The 18580-nt window shown below is 38.2% G+C and overlaps 1 protein-coding gene across 1 annotated transcript in view; it reads right to left on the bottom strand.

The window, feature by feature from the left end:
* gnal (guanine nucleotide binding protein (G protein), alpha activating activity polypeptide, olfactory type) overlaps window positions 1-18580 on the bottom strand; it is a 226839-nt gene that overhangs the window by 4634 nt on the left and 203625 nt on the right. The window contains exon 10 of the mRNA XM_065287999.2: window positions 11123-11253. Coding sequence (XP_065144071.1) covers window positions 11123-11253 — 131 coding nt within the window. The remainder of the gene's footprint in view (window positions 1-11122; window positions 11254-18580) is intronic.

Genomic DNA, 18580 nt, shown 5'->3' with positions numbered 1-18580 from the left:
ATACAAATGGGAGAATTGTAGAAAAACATTAAAGGGGTCATGACATTCGAAATCAAATTTGCTGTGATCATTTGATGTATAACAGGTCTTAGTATCATTAATACATCCTGCAAGCATCATACCTTAAAATGCGCTCTTTTCAATAATAAATCATTTATGTAATCGTTCTAAAAAAATAATAACAAAAATGGTGTGACGTGAATAGATTAAGTTTCATGTAACCTGCCCCCCAGAGAAACACACAGCACATCATATCATTGGCTTCGCCTGTGGGGCCCACCCCCCTGCTTGAATAAAACAGCAAATGGTAATGTGATCTAATCTTTAGTCATCCACTAGAGCAGTGGTGAGCATTTCTGGTCCTGGAGGGCCAATGTCCTGCAAAGTTTAGCTCCAACCCTGGAATGCCCAGGAATACCCACCTCTGCATTAAAGGGAGGCATCAGTCACTCTCGTGTAACACCCGACCAGTCTGCGCAACATTGAGCAAACTCAGTTATGTCTGCTACAGTTACTGCAAAGTCGAGGTGTGTGATTGAGTAATTATGGTGATGAGAACATCACATGAGAAACCAACTGACATTAAAATAAGAAGAGCCTAAACGTCTTCACCATACTGATGATAGCAAACCCATATTATCGGGGCTTTCTACGTAGAGAGGACTAATCACAAAAACCACAGGCCCAGGTGCTTTTAAATGACAGAAGTATGATGAACAGTGCACAAAATATGGATTCACGTGCATCACACTAAAAATGAACAATGTCCACAATGTGTTGTGTGTTCTGAGGTCCTTGCAAATGTCACAGTAGAGAAATAGGCTTTACTGTATGCACAGCTGAACTACTTCCTGAACTTCAGCCAGCTCCTTGTTTCCTGTCTTCCATTATTGGACAAACTGATTAATACAGGTGTGCCTGCCTCAGCAGTCACAAACAAACTGATTAATCCAGGTGTGCCTGACCTCAGTAGTCACAACAACAATAATCAGACACACCTGGATTAATCAGTTTGTCCAATAATGGCAGACAGGAAACAAGGAGCTGGCTGAGATTCAGGAAGTAGTGCAGCTGGACATAAAGCCTATTGAACAAATTCCTCAGAAAATACAATGAGCCACCATATTACTGACATGGCAACCGATGACCAGTGTGATTGATTTAACATGACAGTAAAGCACAAACATCAATTACAAAAAAGTAGTGCTCAGCCGGTGTACATTGCATTTTGTAACTGTGTGAGGCTCGCCATCCTCCACTCTCAGGATGTTGTTGTTCTTCAATCGCTATTATTCTTCTTTGGTGAGTGTCATTTGACCAAGCTGTTATAGCTATATACTGCCGCCTGCGAATTTAGCAAAAATATCAAATACGCCAAGTTTGATTATGTTATAAAAAGATTTAAAATACGGGAGAAATACAAGAAAAAATTTTAACAGGATTATAGCAGGATAGGATGGTAAAATACGGGAGAATCCACGGGAACAGATTTGGCAGGTTGACAGGTATATTAAAATGTCAACTACTCTTTACAATGGCTGATAAAATTAGGGGGTTTGTGAGGAAACTAGAGCGATGGAGAGGGCAAGTTGATAAGGGAAATGTAGATGTTTCCAAACTTGGATGCATTTCTTACGAATAATGAGCTTAACTGGAATGTGTCAACATCTGCAAGTGCTGTCTGCACCCTTCAAAATTATTTTCCTGAGCAGGATAGTTGGAACCAGTACAACTAATCCCTTCGTAGGAAGCACAGACGGTAGATTGTCATCAAGCAAGCAGGATACCCTTCTGGACCTTTCAAGAGACCGCACTTTGAAAGCACTGTTTGAATCACCCACACTATACTCTGAATCCACTGACAACCAAAATTCTGACAAAGAACTTTCAAGACTGGCAATTGACTTTCGCCTTGTGCCTTAACGTGGCTTTGGAAAGCCACATTTTCAGCCTGCACTAACATTAAAAACAAGCACTGTTCGCGATTACGGAGTATGGAAGATGATGAACGATTAGCTGTGTCAGGCATAGAATCATGGATTGGCATGCTGTGCTCTCAGAAACAAGCTAAGCCATCACACTAAATATAGCTAAATACATTTATTTAACTGTATGTTTCAGAATAAAGAATAGCAAAATATTGCGTTATTTACTCACCGTTTTCTGCGTGTAGATCCAGAAAGGTGTTTTCAACCATGATAAGTAAATTCCTAAAGCGGTCAATTTTTTCTTATAATGCATTGTGTTTCTGGTTTCATGTATTAAAATACTGATCAATCTACAGGTAATTTAGTGCTGTAACACATCCTGAAGTTTGCCTTCTCAGAGTTTTTTTTTAAATAAAATTAAATCATGTTTAAATGTGAGGAGATACTGACTTGTTACTTTTGTCCTGCTGCTAATATTGTTAAATATATATAAAATATAAATTTTATTCTAATTACATCATCTAGTTACATCAGTCGACGGCGCTCCGCTGAGCCTCATTCAAGTTGCATTTAAGCATATATAATGCTGATGTGCACGTCGCGAATGTGCCGCCACAAACTGCAAGTCTGGAAAAAATGTTATGGTGTCCTGGATTTTCAACCTGTGGATGTTTTTCATCGCTAAAAGGGTGTTTGGAAACTTATAGCAGAACACAGATAACAACATGTTTGCTTGAGACAGCGCAAGCTAGCAGTAAGCTAAATCTAATATTTACATTATAGCAATGACGCTTCTCTCAGACCAATCAGTGATCTACAGTGTTTTCGGGTCACGTTTGGTATCAGCTCGGGTCGCTTGGAACCCCAACCGAGGTGGTACGAAAAAAAAGTATTGGGTACTACGTACTGCACCCAATGGAAAAGCTCCCAAAAGTAAGCTGACCCGACCCAAACTAAACCAAACCGTGGGGTACTGTGCAATGGAAAAGCGCCATAAGACACTGTGCTACAAAGATATCCATCTGGCCATTTTTTAATGGCAGTCTATGGGATATTTTGCTAGGGTGCCCAAAAATGGTGCTAGGGGCGTGGCTTAATAGCTTTGGGGTGATCCTGAGAGACTGATTGGATGCCTGAGTAAAATGAGCCCACCCCCTTGACCAGGGCTGGGCTGGACTGGGAAAAAATTTGGCTGTAGCATTTTGGCCAAGATTGGCCCACCACATAGGAACCCAAATCTTTGTGCAATCTGGACTACTAACTCTATATAATGATTAAGTAGAAAAGTATAAGAGCTTACAAGTGACATTACAAAAACGTAAACGCTGTAAAAGGCTTTGCAGGTTTAAAAAAATCTGCTAATTGTTTTAGCCAGTGAGTGTGCACAATGTTTAAACTACCCATTCTGATCAACTTATGATAACACCAAGATTTGATAAATGTTACAATGAAGTCGCAGTCTCGCGGCAGAGGCACGAGTCCCATTATAGTGTATGCAGAATATTTTGATCACATTTTTTTCTGAACACCTTTTACCAATTCCAAACCACAGTAATTTTAAGAACTAACATACATTTTTGTACTGTATATATCTTTTCCTTTCATCCTATGTTATGACCTTGCTGCTCGATTCAGGATTAAATTGGCAAAACGGTTTCAATGGGAACTATCTCAGAATTATACACCCATAGACTTTAAAAGAAGATGGACAACTCCCATTTGCTCTCTTCCATTCTTGAAAAGTGAAGCCACAAGTGTTTCGATACTGGGCTGACATCTTGAGTCTGCGCAGTAGCAATTTCGGGACCAGTCCTGTGCAGTAGTGAGCAGGAAGTAAATCCGCTAAATCAAGACCCTGCCCTCGCTCTCGCAGAATGCACATATCACAGCTGTTAAACATGATGTGACACCACAGTTTTTATAGCATTAAATAACTAACTAAAAACAAACTTATTTAAAAAAAAAAAATCTTGAATATACATCAGTGTGATAAAAACTACAGTAAATGACAGAAACCAGCTTTAGAAAAAAGTCCCATTGAATAACATGGGGGAGGCGGGGTTTATGACCTATTCTAGGACCAGTCACTGGGGGCGATCGAGACATTTTGGTTTCACTCACTTTTACGATTTCCATGCTTGGTCACACCTCAATTTTGCAATTTCCATGCATGGCATCTTTCTTATGGACATCAAAAAATGAATTTCCAGTGTGTGTGTTTTTTGGCCAATTTTAAATGTAAAAGAAAATGTGCCTAATAATTCTGCACACCTTAATATAAGGAGATTTTTCTCCAGCCAGCCATCATTAACAATAATGTATTAGTTATAAATGCTTTATTTACAAAATTGATGGTACTTATTAAGATGAATTAGGTTTGGAATTAGTAAAATATGTTAGATAAAAACTGATCCAAAAGTTTGATGTAGTTACCTAATAATTTTGCCCACACTGTTGGTCTATCACTTGTGTTTTTGACTGAGTTTTTTTCAAGAGGATATCTAATGACAGTGTTTTAAGAGCAATTCTGCTCACCAAATGTCAACTCGGTTCTCAGTCTTTGACAGACCCACACTGACCCTGTCAAATGAAAAAGAACCAATGGGCTGCTGATAAGGTATCTCCTGGGCCGGTCTGTCCGACAAAAAAAACCCCTCTTACGCTTACTTTTTTGGAAAGCACCATTAATGGATTACATAAAAACAGAAAGAAAGAAAGAAAGAAAGAAAGAAAGAAAGCAACGGGTCGCGTTGGGTGATGTAAGAGTGTTATGGGCTGTTCAGACACAAATAGTGTGAGATGTATGATAGGTCTCACAAAAATAGTGTTACTCCCCCTCTGTTTCTTGTGTCAGACAAGAAACAGAGGGGGAGAGCCTGTTAAGAGATGATTGGGCCTGCCCAGTGTCAGTATGGAAAATGAACCAATGGGCCACCGTCCCTGCTTTATGGGCCGGTCATTGGTTTAAATAAAAAAAAATCACATATATGGACTGGCCACCAAGTGCGTCGGCCCACCAGGCATTTGCCCGGTATGCCAGATTACCAGTCCAGCCCTGTACTTGACTCTACAACACTGAAAAGCAAAGATATCCCATATGAAATGTTTTTATTCCCTTATATGGGCATGTTTCTTGCACCATAACAAGTCAATGGGAAATTTTGAGTGGCTCTTACCCTCCAGGAGTACAGCTTATACCCCAATATGAAGTATGTTCTCACAGTGCCTGCCAGTTTCTTCAAATGTGGTAACCCACACGTTTCTACAAATTTCTCACTCGCAGCTATGACCCTTCAAAGTATGTCGCAAAGATAGTCAATTGGATTGTTTCCGGAAATTGCTTATAAAAGTCATAGCACTTTTATAAGCAAGTCTACGACAAACCATGCAGGATGAATAGGGGCTTGACAAACCAGGGAAGAATACGCAATTATTCAGAACACCCAATCATGGAGCGAGATGAAAGTTTCTGTTGACAAGGCTCAAAAACTCTGCAGTAGTGTGTATGCCAGATGTAAACGTAGCAAAAGTAATGCGGTTTAAAACAAAAATGCACTAATGTAAACATAAGCCCTATTCGGACGGGATTAGTTTAACAGGGGTAGGTGGCGTAATGTAATTTTACCACAGGATGTTTGTAATATTAAATGGTCAATTCAGACGGGATTAGAAATCTCAGTAAAACATTCAAAAGTGGGAGGGGTAACTCGATTGCGCAGCGAGTCACCTCTCGTCGTCACGTGCACATTACCTTGCTATCTGATATAAGATGTGCAAACAACATGACACAGATGAGGAAAACGCGAAACACTGTGTTTAATTTCATTTTGCGGAGAATGTCAGTTTCAGAAACAGTTCTGTGCCTCTGAGAAGTAAATTTGACTTTTAAAAAAAAAAGTTTGTCATTTTATTCAGGAAATGACTTGCCACTGACTTGTTTTTCCACATAGAATGCAAGTAAATGCTTCTTTAAGCACTTATATATTTAAAGTGTAACTAAACCCCTGGTCAGAGCCTGACTCCACCCACTGCAATATTTGAAAAATGCAAGAAAAGTGGGCAGACCCCAACGGAGATAGAGGGGACGAACTAAGCTCGTACCAAGTGTGTGGGGAGATCGTAACAAGGGCATGGTGAGCTTGAACCTGCTTACGTCACGAGTTATTTTTTGGACCCAACATCCAATAGGAAAATTCAACTGCAATACCCACCGTTTAACCTGAAGAGGGCAGCACTCAGACGTTTTTACACCATATATTGTAGTATTGAAACACTTTATATCCAAATGTCAAAAAACGTACTAAAATCAATGAACAGCACTAATAAAGCATCATTCTTACAGATCATTAACTAAAAAAAGTTTGTTTAGGGTTTAGTTACTCTTTAAAAGAAACCCGCAAATTAGAAGGACATGACGCAATTTACGTGTATATTTACAGCTGGTCTATTTGCACTGGATTAGTATTACCTGAGGTAATTTCTCCGGAACTTTTCACAGAAGGTAAAAGTCGTGTAATCTTTACTGACATTCTCCGTAATAATTACTGACACTGCAATTTTAAATTGTAATAAAATACACTGCAGTAGTATCGGATCAGCAGGTATCATTATCGGCGGATACTCTGGAATTCTGGTATCGGATCGGAAATGGAAGAAGTGGTATGGGTGCATCCCTACTTTTTACGGAAGGTAAAATTGGGTGCTGTAATCTTTACTGACATTGTCTGTAATGGTTACTGACATGGAGCATTCGGACAAGACTAAATCAATCTTCGATGTCCCCAGAGTACATATGTGAAGTTTTAGCTCAAAATACCATATAGGTAATTTATTGTGGCATGTTAAAATAGGCAATTTATGGGTCTGAGCAAAAATGCACCGTTTTTGTGTGTATCCCTTTAAATCCAAATGAGCTGCTCAGGTGGGCGGAGTCTCAAGCGCTCACGCTGTAAACAAGAGAGGGAGATTTTATCACGAAAGAAGATAGTAAGAGATGTTCAGCATTATATATTTGAACAAGTTTAAAAAGTCAATCATCAGTTTTATAATAAATACATGTTTATCAGCAGATGGGGAACATTGTGGAATAAAAATAAAGACTTTAAAGGTCTCATGCTGCCAGTGTTTTAAACAAGCACAATGATTTTCAGCATGTTACACAGGGTTGCCAACTTTGGTGATTTGTCTGGAGTGAGATTTCTCCAGAAACATGCGCCTGTAGCGGCCTACTGGAAATTTTGGCCAGTGGACACCACAAGCCTCTTAACATCTAAACCTACACCGACTACATTCATTTCCAAATGTTTGATGTTTTTGTTTTGATAAGTTTCTTTGTGTTTCTGGCAAGTTTATTTTTGTTTTGATAAGTTTCTTTTTGTTAAATGTTACTTTGACTATTTGATTTATTATGTGATTGTTATGATCAGGGCTTTGCTGAAAGAGAGCTGCAAGTTCATCAAGCTCCCCTGAATAAGTATCAGTGTTTCCCATACGTTGATTTACTCGTGGCGCACCGCCACAGAATCAGCGCTGGCTGCCACAAATAGATTTTTCATGATCCCCATTTACATTTATATTTTACTGTTTAAAAACATCTTAATTCATTGTTGCAAGCACCCAGCCACCCTCCCTTTCTATGTTGCATGCAGCGCGCGCCCCTCTCTCTCTCACATGAGCGTGAAAAGGTGGCGGTGTTTCAATGTCCGTTCCTCCGTATACTTTCTTTTACGCGTAAACGTCAACAGTCACAGATTTTACTGACAGAGAAGACGGCGATGACTTGATGAAAGGTTAGCATTAGTGTTTCCCACACACACACACCCGTTCTCTCCCTCTCTATAATGCGATATGCCTGCGCACGTGTTTTGTAGTAACTTTGTGTAACAGTTACTGTGTATTCTCTCATATTTCTGAATTTGCACCCAATTGTCTGCGCTATACGCGACAATAAAACTCGCATTTGAATAAAAAGGGGCTCATAACAAGACAGTGATGAGAAGAGCAACAGCAGTAAGACTTCAATGTAAATGTATGGTGATTTATATACCAGCTGTAAACATACACGTACGTTTCGTAATTTCCTGTTATTTTGCGGGTTTCTTTCAAATATAAAAGCGCTTAAGCATTTACTTGTATTCTAGGCGAAAAAACAAGTCAGTGGCAAGTCAGTTCCTGAATAACACGACACAAACTTTAAAAAGTCAAATTCACTTCTCAGAGGCACAGAACTGTTAGCAATCAGTTGTGTAAAAATGCAATATAACGTGACAGATCAAAGAGTAGAAGTGAAACATATTTCAGGTGCCAATACTCGATCAAACCGGATCAAACGCAAACATGTGATGACGTCACATATATGCTAATTAGAGTGTGACGTCATCACCGCCACAAGTCTCTCAAAATCCTGTGGGAAACACTGAGTATGGTTGATTAACTAAGGTCATAATCTCTGAGGTTAATGCATCCGTGAGGACTATACATGGCATTGTTTGTTTGCATAAAACACGGTGAATAAAACAATGCATGGTGCTTATATTCAGGAAATTACTATATATTGGGCCCTTAGAATGGTCCATCAGCCTCCTGTCTGTCATAAGAATTTTGCTTTGGCTAATATTCACATGTTTATAATCTAGGTCAGGTGTAACAAATAATCATCTTTGAGCGTACCTGCTTTAAGATATAATGCAAGGCTGCATTTTAAACTTCCTACATTTGATTTACTGTCTGTTAATGAAGAAGTAATTTTAGTAAAAGTTGTTCAGGAAATCTAAATTCCATAATAAACCTTAAACTTACTTCAATAGAAGAGCTCAACACTAAGATTTTTTGGCAAAAAAAGTAATTTATTTAAAATTAAATATGGATTAATCCTTTTTTTTTTTACAAAATTACAGAAGTTACAGACAAGTGAGTGATTTTCTCTTCTTTTGTTTATGACTTCAAAATGGATAGTGTTTATTAGGCAGGCTTTAGACAGAATGCAATAAAATGTTTACATTCGGTTAAGACATATTAATCAGTTGTTTACCATGATACTAATTAAGACAGCTACATTCACAAATGTTATGTGAATTTGTCCGTTTAAGCAAAAAGACGAACATGGGCTTATTTAAGCGTTGTGCCGCGCACGATGCATCGGATTTACAAGTTCAAGGCTGTGAATCTAATCATTAAACAGCTGTATAATAGTCAGTGTTTAATTACTTACATCTTTCTTGCACTTTCACTCTGAGGAATCGCGCAGCCGTCATATTTTGAGTTGCACCTCTGTCTGTGATTTGATTCGTCATTTGGGAGTCAATTTGACTGTTTCTTACTTTATGGGGCGCAGACCTGTTGGCTTGTGACATCATACGACCGCGAGATCGATTTAAATGCATACGGAGTCATTTACTGTTGAATCGGTCTTGCGGTGCTGAGACCTCACATGCAGATCGGTCTGCGTGGCGGCGCAAGAAGCTAAACGAGTGCCAGATGCGTGAGAGTTGGCAACCCTGATGTTACAATAAAATCCACTTCCACAAGCACTCAGAAGTTTACTTTTTGACCAAACCACACAAGCACATTTAAATGATCTGTAATAAAACAACACGTTTTTTTGCTTAAACTTTAGAGAAACAGATCAAATGACATGTTTAAGTTTATTGTGTACATATTGAACACATTCGCGTTTCTGTCAGTCTCTCATTCTCTATCTTGCTACTCCTCAAATTCATTTGAAACTTCAGAGAAACATTAAACAACATATTTATGCTTATTGTGTATGATAGTGAATACGCGTTGTTCTCTCACTCTGTTTCGTGCAGTGCATTACACCTTCTGTTCATTCATATAAACTTCAGAGAAACATATTAAACAACATACTTGAAAGCGAACCGGCGCGTTGCTCTCTCTCTCTCTCTCTCTCTCTCTCGTTCGTTCGCTTACTTGCTCTCTCTCACTCACTCGCTCTCTCTCTCACTCACTCGCTCTCTCTCTCTCTCTCTCTTGCACTAAGGTAAGGTTAATCCTTAAGAACGTTAATTCAATCTTTAGAAAGATTACTAAAACTACAAGTTATAAGATTGTAGGCTCCTGTTTGTGTTTGAGGGAATACAAACATGTCGTGCTGTCAGTCATTCTTTCTCTCTGTCTATCGCACTCGTGAGGCCCTTCATGGTTGGATAGCGCAGTTGAAGGGGCGGTATCATTATAATAAGATCCCCTACCTACGTCATAGGGGGTGCGAAATCCGAATGACCTATATATTCACATGCTTGCAGAGAGAGCCTTACCAAAACAAAGTTACAGGGTTGCTATTTTTCATGTTTTCTGGGTTGGTAGAAGTACTGGGGACCCGATTATAGCACTTAAACATGGAAAAAGTCTGATTTTCATGGAATGTCCCCTTTAAGACTAGAGAACTATTCGGACGAGATTAGTAAAGCAATTTTTATCAGAACTTCTCAGTGATTTTAGTCCCATCCAAATGCTCCATGTCAGTAACCAAAACTTGACGACGAGAAAGGTGACGTGCTGCATAATCAAGTTAACCCCTCCCACTTCTGAATGTTTAACTGGGATTTCTAACGATTTGGTGCGTGCAATCAGATGAGTACAGGTGTGTTTGACTACAAGCAATGCTGCATAGACCAATTGGCTTATGACATCAAAGTCCTATGAGAGCCATTTAAAAACATGAGGAGCATGTGAGGAGTTTGATGTCTTGCGTCGATGAGTATGCGTAGCACTGCAGTAAGTCAATCACGCAGGTGATCCACAAGTGGAAGATAGGATATGATTTTTCTAAACATACTTTTTTTTACTTGTTGGATCTACATAATTAAGTTATGTAGATTAGCTGTTGATTGAAATTTAATTTACATTAAATTTAAAATTTTAGTTTAAAAAAGTAATGTTATTTAATGCACCAAATCGTTAGAATTTTAGTTTAAAAAGTCATGTTATTTAATGTTAATTTAATTTAACATGTAGATTCACATGTGAAGTTTTTGGAACTTTTTTTGTGAATCCCATGTGAAACATGTGAAATTCATGTGTTTTTTTCTGTAAGAAAAAATACAGTTTTAGAATTATTGGGAAAGTATGATGCATCTATTTTGAATTTAAGTAACAAGTCTTGCAAAACCATAAAATACATTACATTACATGGAGGATCATAGCATTATACTGTCCATATGCAGGACATGTACCTTCAGGAGGAAGCGTATATCGTGCATACTCTGGGAAATAATCTTCAAGTTTAGATTTCCCTGCTAAGATCTTCTCTGCTAGCATGTCCTGTTTGTTGAGGAACAGGATTACTGAGATCGTCCTTAAAAACCTGTTGGGAGAAAAAGTTAGAGTGAGACTGCTGATGCCCAGGCTTAGCTTCTAGCTTCTCAGGGTTTGTATGTACAGTTATGTACAATATATTTGGTGGCGTTTAGATCTGCAACCACAGCCGATCTAAAAACAGGATGTACTATCTTATAGCTGTACATTTTTGCCAATATGGACATTACTGTGACACCCATCAGAGTACTTCCTATTTCCAACATTAAGGGCTTCTTAGAAAAAGATGTGTCACATTAGTACTTAGAAAGCAAGGTCTACTGCCAAATATATTCTTTAAGAGATGTAGAACATCAAGGTAACAAAAAGAAAAGTATAAATAAAAAATAGCTGTCACAAAAATCTCAACAGATTTTCCAATTTGCTTAAAACTAAGGCATGATCAGACGCCAAAGCTAAATAAACCAAAATAAATCAATAATTCTTTAATATGCAAATTTTAGACGTAATTTGTATTGTTTTAAAATGCTAACAGGGGTCAGACAACATCTTGAATGCAACAATGTGTTTATTTGCTCAAAACGCATGAAAGATTTTGATTATTAATGCGTACAAGCATTTCTAACGAAACACACTTGACTAATACTAAATCTAAGAATTTGGACTGAGTGTAATAAATCCATTGCATGGTTAGTCAAGACTAAATAGGAATATAAAACATTAATGTGTTCTTAATCTTTTTACTTCACCTTCATAGCGCGTTTTGTCGTTTTTGCTCGAGACAGATTTAAGTCATATCCATATATCAAGGTGGTGGGTTAACTGCATGCGATGCTGCACAGACCGACAGACATGACTTAAGCAAGACCATACATTGGTAAGTCTGCGAACTGCCTCTGTGTGAAGTGTAAATGGTCATATTCAGAACAGATCAATATTCAGAGATTCACGGTTTGGTGTGGGCTCACACAGTTTTATGATTAGTTTGACAGGTGGGTCAAGTTTTGCAAACCTCACTGCATGTTAGAGCATCTAATCCCCTACCAAACATGTCAGATACGATGACCAATGCAACCAAAATAAGGTTCACGCAAAATGTATATATTACACAACGGTTAATTAACTCTTTCAAAGGATTATTAGGGCATAGGGATGATCACTACAAAATAAAATGCACTGTTATTTATCTTACAATAGAGCGGGTGTGTAGCAGAATCTTTAAATCTGTGTTTCTGTATACAGTAGATCAGTGGTAAAACATTGTGTTAGTAGCACAAAAGATCATGGTTTCAAACCCAGGGAACACACATACTGAAAAAATATGTATACCTTGTTATGCCCTATAAGTCACTTTGGTTAAAAGCATTTGACATATACATACATGTTATTTTTAAAAATAATAACTTTGAGCAACTTTGTACGTTTGCTTATATTTTATGCTCAAACAGCAATGCTACACAACAACTAGGGTTGCTACATGTCCCTTTAACTGTGAAATCATCCCAGATTTGAGAATTAAAAAGCATGTCCCAGTTGTAATCAATACGGGGCGCAGTGTGTCCTTTATTTTTCATCCCCCATATGCGTTCTGAGAAAACCCATGCTATTCTTACTCTGATTAGGTAATACTCGCTGCCATCATCAGTTTGATTAGATTGTGTAATACAGTCAGTTTCAGGCCCTAGCCAATCAGGGTCAAAGGGAAGGCTCGTCTTGATTTGAAACCATGACAGATGCAGCTCCAGATCCGCTTTTACCTCCAAAATCGACTGCAGATTTGAATTTTATGCATATATATTCTCGACTGAACAAATCTTAAAACTACACTTTGTGACCAAGAAACTGTAATATTAAGAAACTGCTATTCCGTCTATTGAGTTGTTATGAGATTCAAAACAGCCGAAAGTGTTACCTGTCATTCTGAAAAATAAAATATTTCCTACTTGAGCGATATTGCTTAAATATATAATATAATATAATATAATATAATATTTAAGCAATATCGCTCGAGTAGGAGTGTGATATAGCTCTATCTCATCACGCCTGTGATTAGGCCAGAGGCAATCACAGCCGTGATGATATAGAGCAGGGGTGTCAAACATGCGGCCCGCAAAGGTGTCCAATCCGGCCCGCATGATGATTTATACAGTTTTATTAAATATTAAATACATATTTTAAAAACCCTTTCAGGCGGGTGTCTAGTTCGTTTTTAATATGAGAGACTTGCGGAAACCAGCAAAACGCGGAACAGACTAAACACGGTGCCCAAAAATCTTGCCGTTTTATTGTTACCGCTCCCCTAAAGATCCACTGATTCCAGTAATCCACTTCGTGTTTTCCCGCCCGCTCCGCAGCATCTTTGTGTCCACTCTCTGCCTGGAGCAGTGGCGGAGCTAGACTTATAAAACAGGGGTGGCAAAGGGGTGTCAAGGTATTATTTTGGGGGGTCAATATACAAAGTGTTCAATTACACTAAAAATTTATTATTTTCCACAAAATGTATATAGATTAAATTAAAGTTGTTTATTTTCCAAAATGTACACAATTATATATGTATTAAGGATACAGCAAAAAATAGAACAACTGGGATCTGTTTGGCCCTGATCTGCACCTGACTTTTGCTTCTTTAGAAAGAATTTGGTAATTTCGCTGTCCCTATAGTTACACACCTCATGAAGAAACCAAAATTTTGAACAATTTGCTTGTTTTTATTTACCATAAGTACACCGTTACTAATAATACAAATATTAAAATAATACACTACGACAAAATCGGAGTATATTGAGGTCTAAGTTAGCCTATTTGACAACACAAGGAAAATTGCTTACAGATGTCTAGACATGTTATGTTAAGGGAGGAAGGAACGAGTTTCCGTTAACTTTAATGTAATAATGTAAATAGACGTCTGTCCCTCACATTAAGCTATGGAATGGCTTCAGATGACTTTGTGAAATTATAATCCAACCCTCTCAGACCCAAGTCACCCAAACTGACGCTTAAAAAGCGCGAGGCGCCAAAAAGCATGCTGTTTACATCCCTGTACTATATCCACGGTCGTTTTATTAAGTTCAATATGCTGCATTACAAGTGACAATATGAATAAGCCTACCTAATGTCTGTGATTGTTGCTGAAAATTTGCTAACAATATTTTTCTTATTGTTGTAAGCATCTTCACGCAGGCGTGACAGTATTAGTCAGTTTCACAGGACTAGTAAGGCTCATTGAAGTATTAATGCTAAGCACTACAGTGCAATGTCTTCCTTACTTCCCGTTAAAACAGTACTTCGTTTAATTTAATACCAATAAAAGCCGTACATACCAGCAAAACGCTCTTCATCGATCCTGTGCGTGCTGCCGCGTTATGTTTTGGAGCACCAAGGAGCTCATGTTAGCTTAACCAATAGGCTTGTTCGACGTCATGCGGCGCCGCAAGAATCGCCAGCTGGATTACGTCAAAGTACCGCGAGAGCGATTCGCGAAATTATATGGAGGAGTTTGCTTTTAAATCGCTCTCGCGGAACTTTGAAGTCATCTGGGAGTCGGTTCTTGCGGTGCCACATGTAGTCAAACAAGCGTAATGAAAAGATAGCAGCAATATATATATACATTCATGTATTTGAGAAATGTTCGTAAAAATCAAACAGTGTAATGTTTTCAGCGGGGTGGCAACAGGGGTGGCAAGGACTTCGTCTGGGGTGGCAATTGCCACCCCAAATAGCCCTCTGGCTCCGCCACTGGCCTGGAGAGCGAAGACGACAGTTTCCGATGTTCGTTGCATTAACAGGTAGATTCATTACATTATATCAGTTGTTAAACCGCAGAATTCGTAATTTGGAAGTTTGTTTATGTATTTCTTCCGGTAATGATTTGCTGTCGGTGTTCTAAAAGTGCTAACAAGCAAACGACAAAATATCCACATTCTTAGTATTAAAGTAACAATGCTTGTCTAATGGATTTCATGTTCCCGATCAGATCTAAGTTAATATAAACACTAAATTTGCTGTTGTTGGCACACTTTGTGGACAAAAAATAAAAAAACACCAAGGGAGGCTGCTGAAGGCAGTTCAACATTACAAACATGGATTCAAAGCTCCATCAAGCCAGCAGGTAAATCATATTGAATATTTAGCAGATTGTCACACTTTAATTCTTGTTATTATATTTCCCATTATAATCACATGTCTAAGTTGATGCTAGTAATATAACACATAATATTTATAATACTTTGTTAAAACCATAATAATAGTACCACCCCAATAGTGCCATTTTTGGTTTAGGCCACTGCCCCATCTAGCATTTTCATTTTCTAAATGACTGTTCTCATTACAAATATATTCCAAAGAACAGTGAATGGTTTATAAATAATTTTGGCATTAAGGCAAAAGAAGTAAAAATTAAAGCTTTTCAACCTAAGGCCAGTGGATTTTGTACAGATGTAAATTTGTGTGTATAATATGTACAGTATGAGTGTGACCTTATGAAATGTAGTTTTCACAGAGCTGTGTGTTTCTCTAGTTTTCTTGCTAAACAAATTAATTAATTGGTTTGTTTAGTTAATTTTAACACAATTATCAGCACACTAAGGTTTAAAAAAATTATCCGGCCCGCACTTCGTGGCATTATTTACCATCCGGCCCTCAGCCTAAAATGAGTTTGACACCCCTGATATAGAGCTATATCACACGACTCCAATAGCGATATTGCTTTTATACAACAGTTCGACGGCACACGTTTGAAAAACGAAAACTAGAAAACAACAACAGAGTTATTTTAAATCCTCTTTGTTTGGGAACTACTTTCTTCCACCACGGATTTAAGGGCGGCCAGAATGACAGTAACACTTTCGGCTGCTTTGAATCTCATAAGAACTCAATGGACGGAATAGCCGTTTCTTTATATTACCGTTTCTTGGTCACAAAGTGTAGTTTTAAGATTAGTTCAGTTGAGTATATGTATTACATTTAAATCTGCAGTCGATTAGTAAAGATAGCGCCTGTTTAAACGTTTGCTTAGTAAGATTCGGTACAAGAACCAGAGCATGAGCGGACATCAGTGTTCACTCGCCCCGCTGACCACTGGCCTATCTGGGCTACATCTCTGACAGTGATTCCCTGGCTCTGATGTTGGCCCTGTCTGTGTTTGATGGTCAAAAATGAGATCAAATCAGCAGTATTTGGTGTCATGATGAAACTATCACTTGGTTTCTTATTCATATTTAGTGTCTTTTACATTTACATTTTGTCATTTAGCAGACGCTTTTGTCCAAAGCGACTTACAAGTGAGGTAAACAAAAGAAGCAATTATGGCAACATAAGAACAGCAATACATAAGTGCACTGGAAATAGTCTCATCAAGTCCAACACAATATACATAGCCAAGGGTATGTTAGTAATTTTTTTTTTTTAGATAAAGAGGAAGGTAAATAGAGAAAGAGATAAAGAGAAGGGTAACTAAAGAAAGATAGTAAATTTGTAGTTAGGAAGTTGTGGTGGAAGAGATGGGTTTTTAGCCGAGTCTTAAAGACAGCTACAGTGTATCATTCCACGGTTGTGGGACAGTTCCTGAGAAGGTACGCGTTAGTGTTTTCTTCCCTTTTTGAGATGGTACCACAAGCCGTCGCTTGGTGGCAGAGCGCAGTGATCGAGAGGGTACATAAGGCTCTATAAGCAAGCGAAGGTAAGGGGGTGCTGACCCAGTGGTGGTTTTAAAGGCCAGGAGCAGAGCCTTAAATTTGATGCGGGCTGCTATAGGAAGCCAGTGTAACTTGACAAAGAGAGGAGTGACGTGCGCCCTCTTTGGCTCATTGAAGACCACTCTTGCCGCTGCGTTCTGAATCATCTGTAGGGGTTTGGTCGTGCAGGCTGGAAGTCCTGCCAGTAGCGCATTGCAGTGCATTTTATAGAAATATCATAATGTGGGGTTGGGATTTATATACATTTTAACATTATTTCTTAAAGTCTGCATTTTGTGTTGTTATTGTTTTGGCGCGAGGTAAAAGTTAATAAAACTATACTTATATGTTACTATTGCTTTCCCATTTAATCTTAACGCGATACGAGCGATACGATCACTCGATTATTATTAGACTATTATTAGACTTTGGTCTTATCAGTACTATATAAAACTGTTTTTTATAGGGGTCAGAGAGATGTTTTTGCATGCTGCTTAAAAATATATCAGTGGCAATATCTCATAACATGTTTTAATAGTCACGTCAATGATCAATGTCCACATTTAAAAGCTGCGGTGCTTACCTGCAGTTCCACGGTGTTTTCGCGTTCTGAGGAGAGACATCGCTCCAGAAAAAAATATTGTTTACATTCCTCTTTTCAACTGTTAATCATCCACACGATGTGACAAGACATTACTCCCATTAAGTTTAACGTAACATCCAAGAGCGCTGATCTTTGACGGAATAATAACTTCTGATTGGGATTCACATACTGATTTACGAGCTAGTGAACTAATAAACACACGGAGAGTGTTTAAAAACAGCACGTTTGTGTGTGCCCGTGTGTGCGTGCAGTTTTTCCATTCAGAGATGAGCCTGTTTAAATGACCTCCATTCACTAGGTGGCGGAATGATACGAAAGGTGAAGCGGTTACTGTGCCGTTATCAGTACAATATCGCATGCCTCTTAGCCAATCAGATTCGAGAACCAGAAAGAACTGTTGCATAAAATATAATATAATATAATATAATAATATTGTGACATTATTGCCCTACTCCCTCTAAAGTTTACATCCAAGAGCTCTGATCTTCGACAGGATTAGGGATAATCACTTCCAACAGGGATTCACAGACTGATTCACAAGCTGGGGATCTTATTGAGACACACAGAAATTTAAAACAGCGTTTGAGCATGTGGAGGTGTGTGTGTGTGACCAGAGAAGGCTTTGCTGTCCCTGACGTCCCACCACTGATATAATGTATACAATCTTAACTACAGATTGCCTTTTTTCGACTAGGTATTTGTTCCGGAGTTCATTTTAGCCACTAGCCAGACCATTAAACTAACAAGAGACCGGAACGCATGTGTGTCCAATGAAACTGTCTATATATACTATTATGATGCTTAAAGATGAGTTTTAACAGATACAATTGTTGACTACAGGTAGACTTTAATAAACAATGTTAAAATGTATATAAATCCCAACCCCACATTATGATATTTCTATATTAAGGCGTACAGTCAGACACATAAGCGTTAATTTAATAAGAGGGATATATTTTGAATACTGATCAGTAAAATATAATGGCTATGTGAAAAAATTAAACAACCAGGCCTATATTATGCTTAACCAATCTAGATAGTTGCATCCTTTAATATATAATTACCAAAAGGCTATATAAAAATTGAAAAAAGTATAATTA

This window comes from Paramisgurnus dabryanus, chromosome 22 (genome assembly GCF_030506205.2).
Source record: "Paramisgurnus dabryanus chromosome 22, PD_genome_1.1, whole genome shotgun sequence".
Lineage (NCBI taxonomy): Eukaryota > Metazoa > Chordata > Actinopteri > Cypriniformes > Cobitidae > Paramisgurnus > Paramisgurnus dabryanus.
The sequence above is the reverse complement of the archived record's forward strand: the minus strand, read 5'-3'. Positions and strand labels throughout refer to the sequence as shown.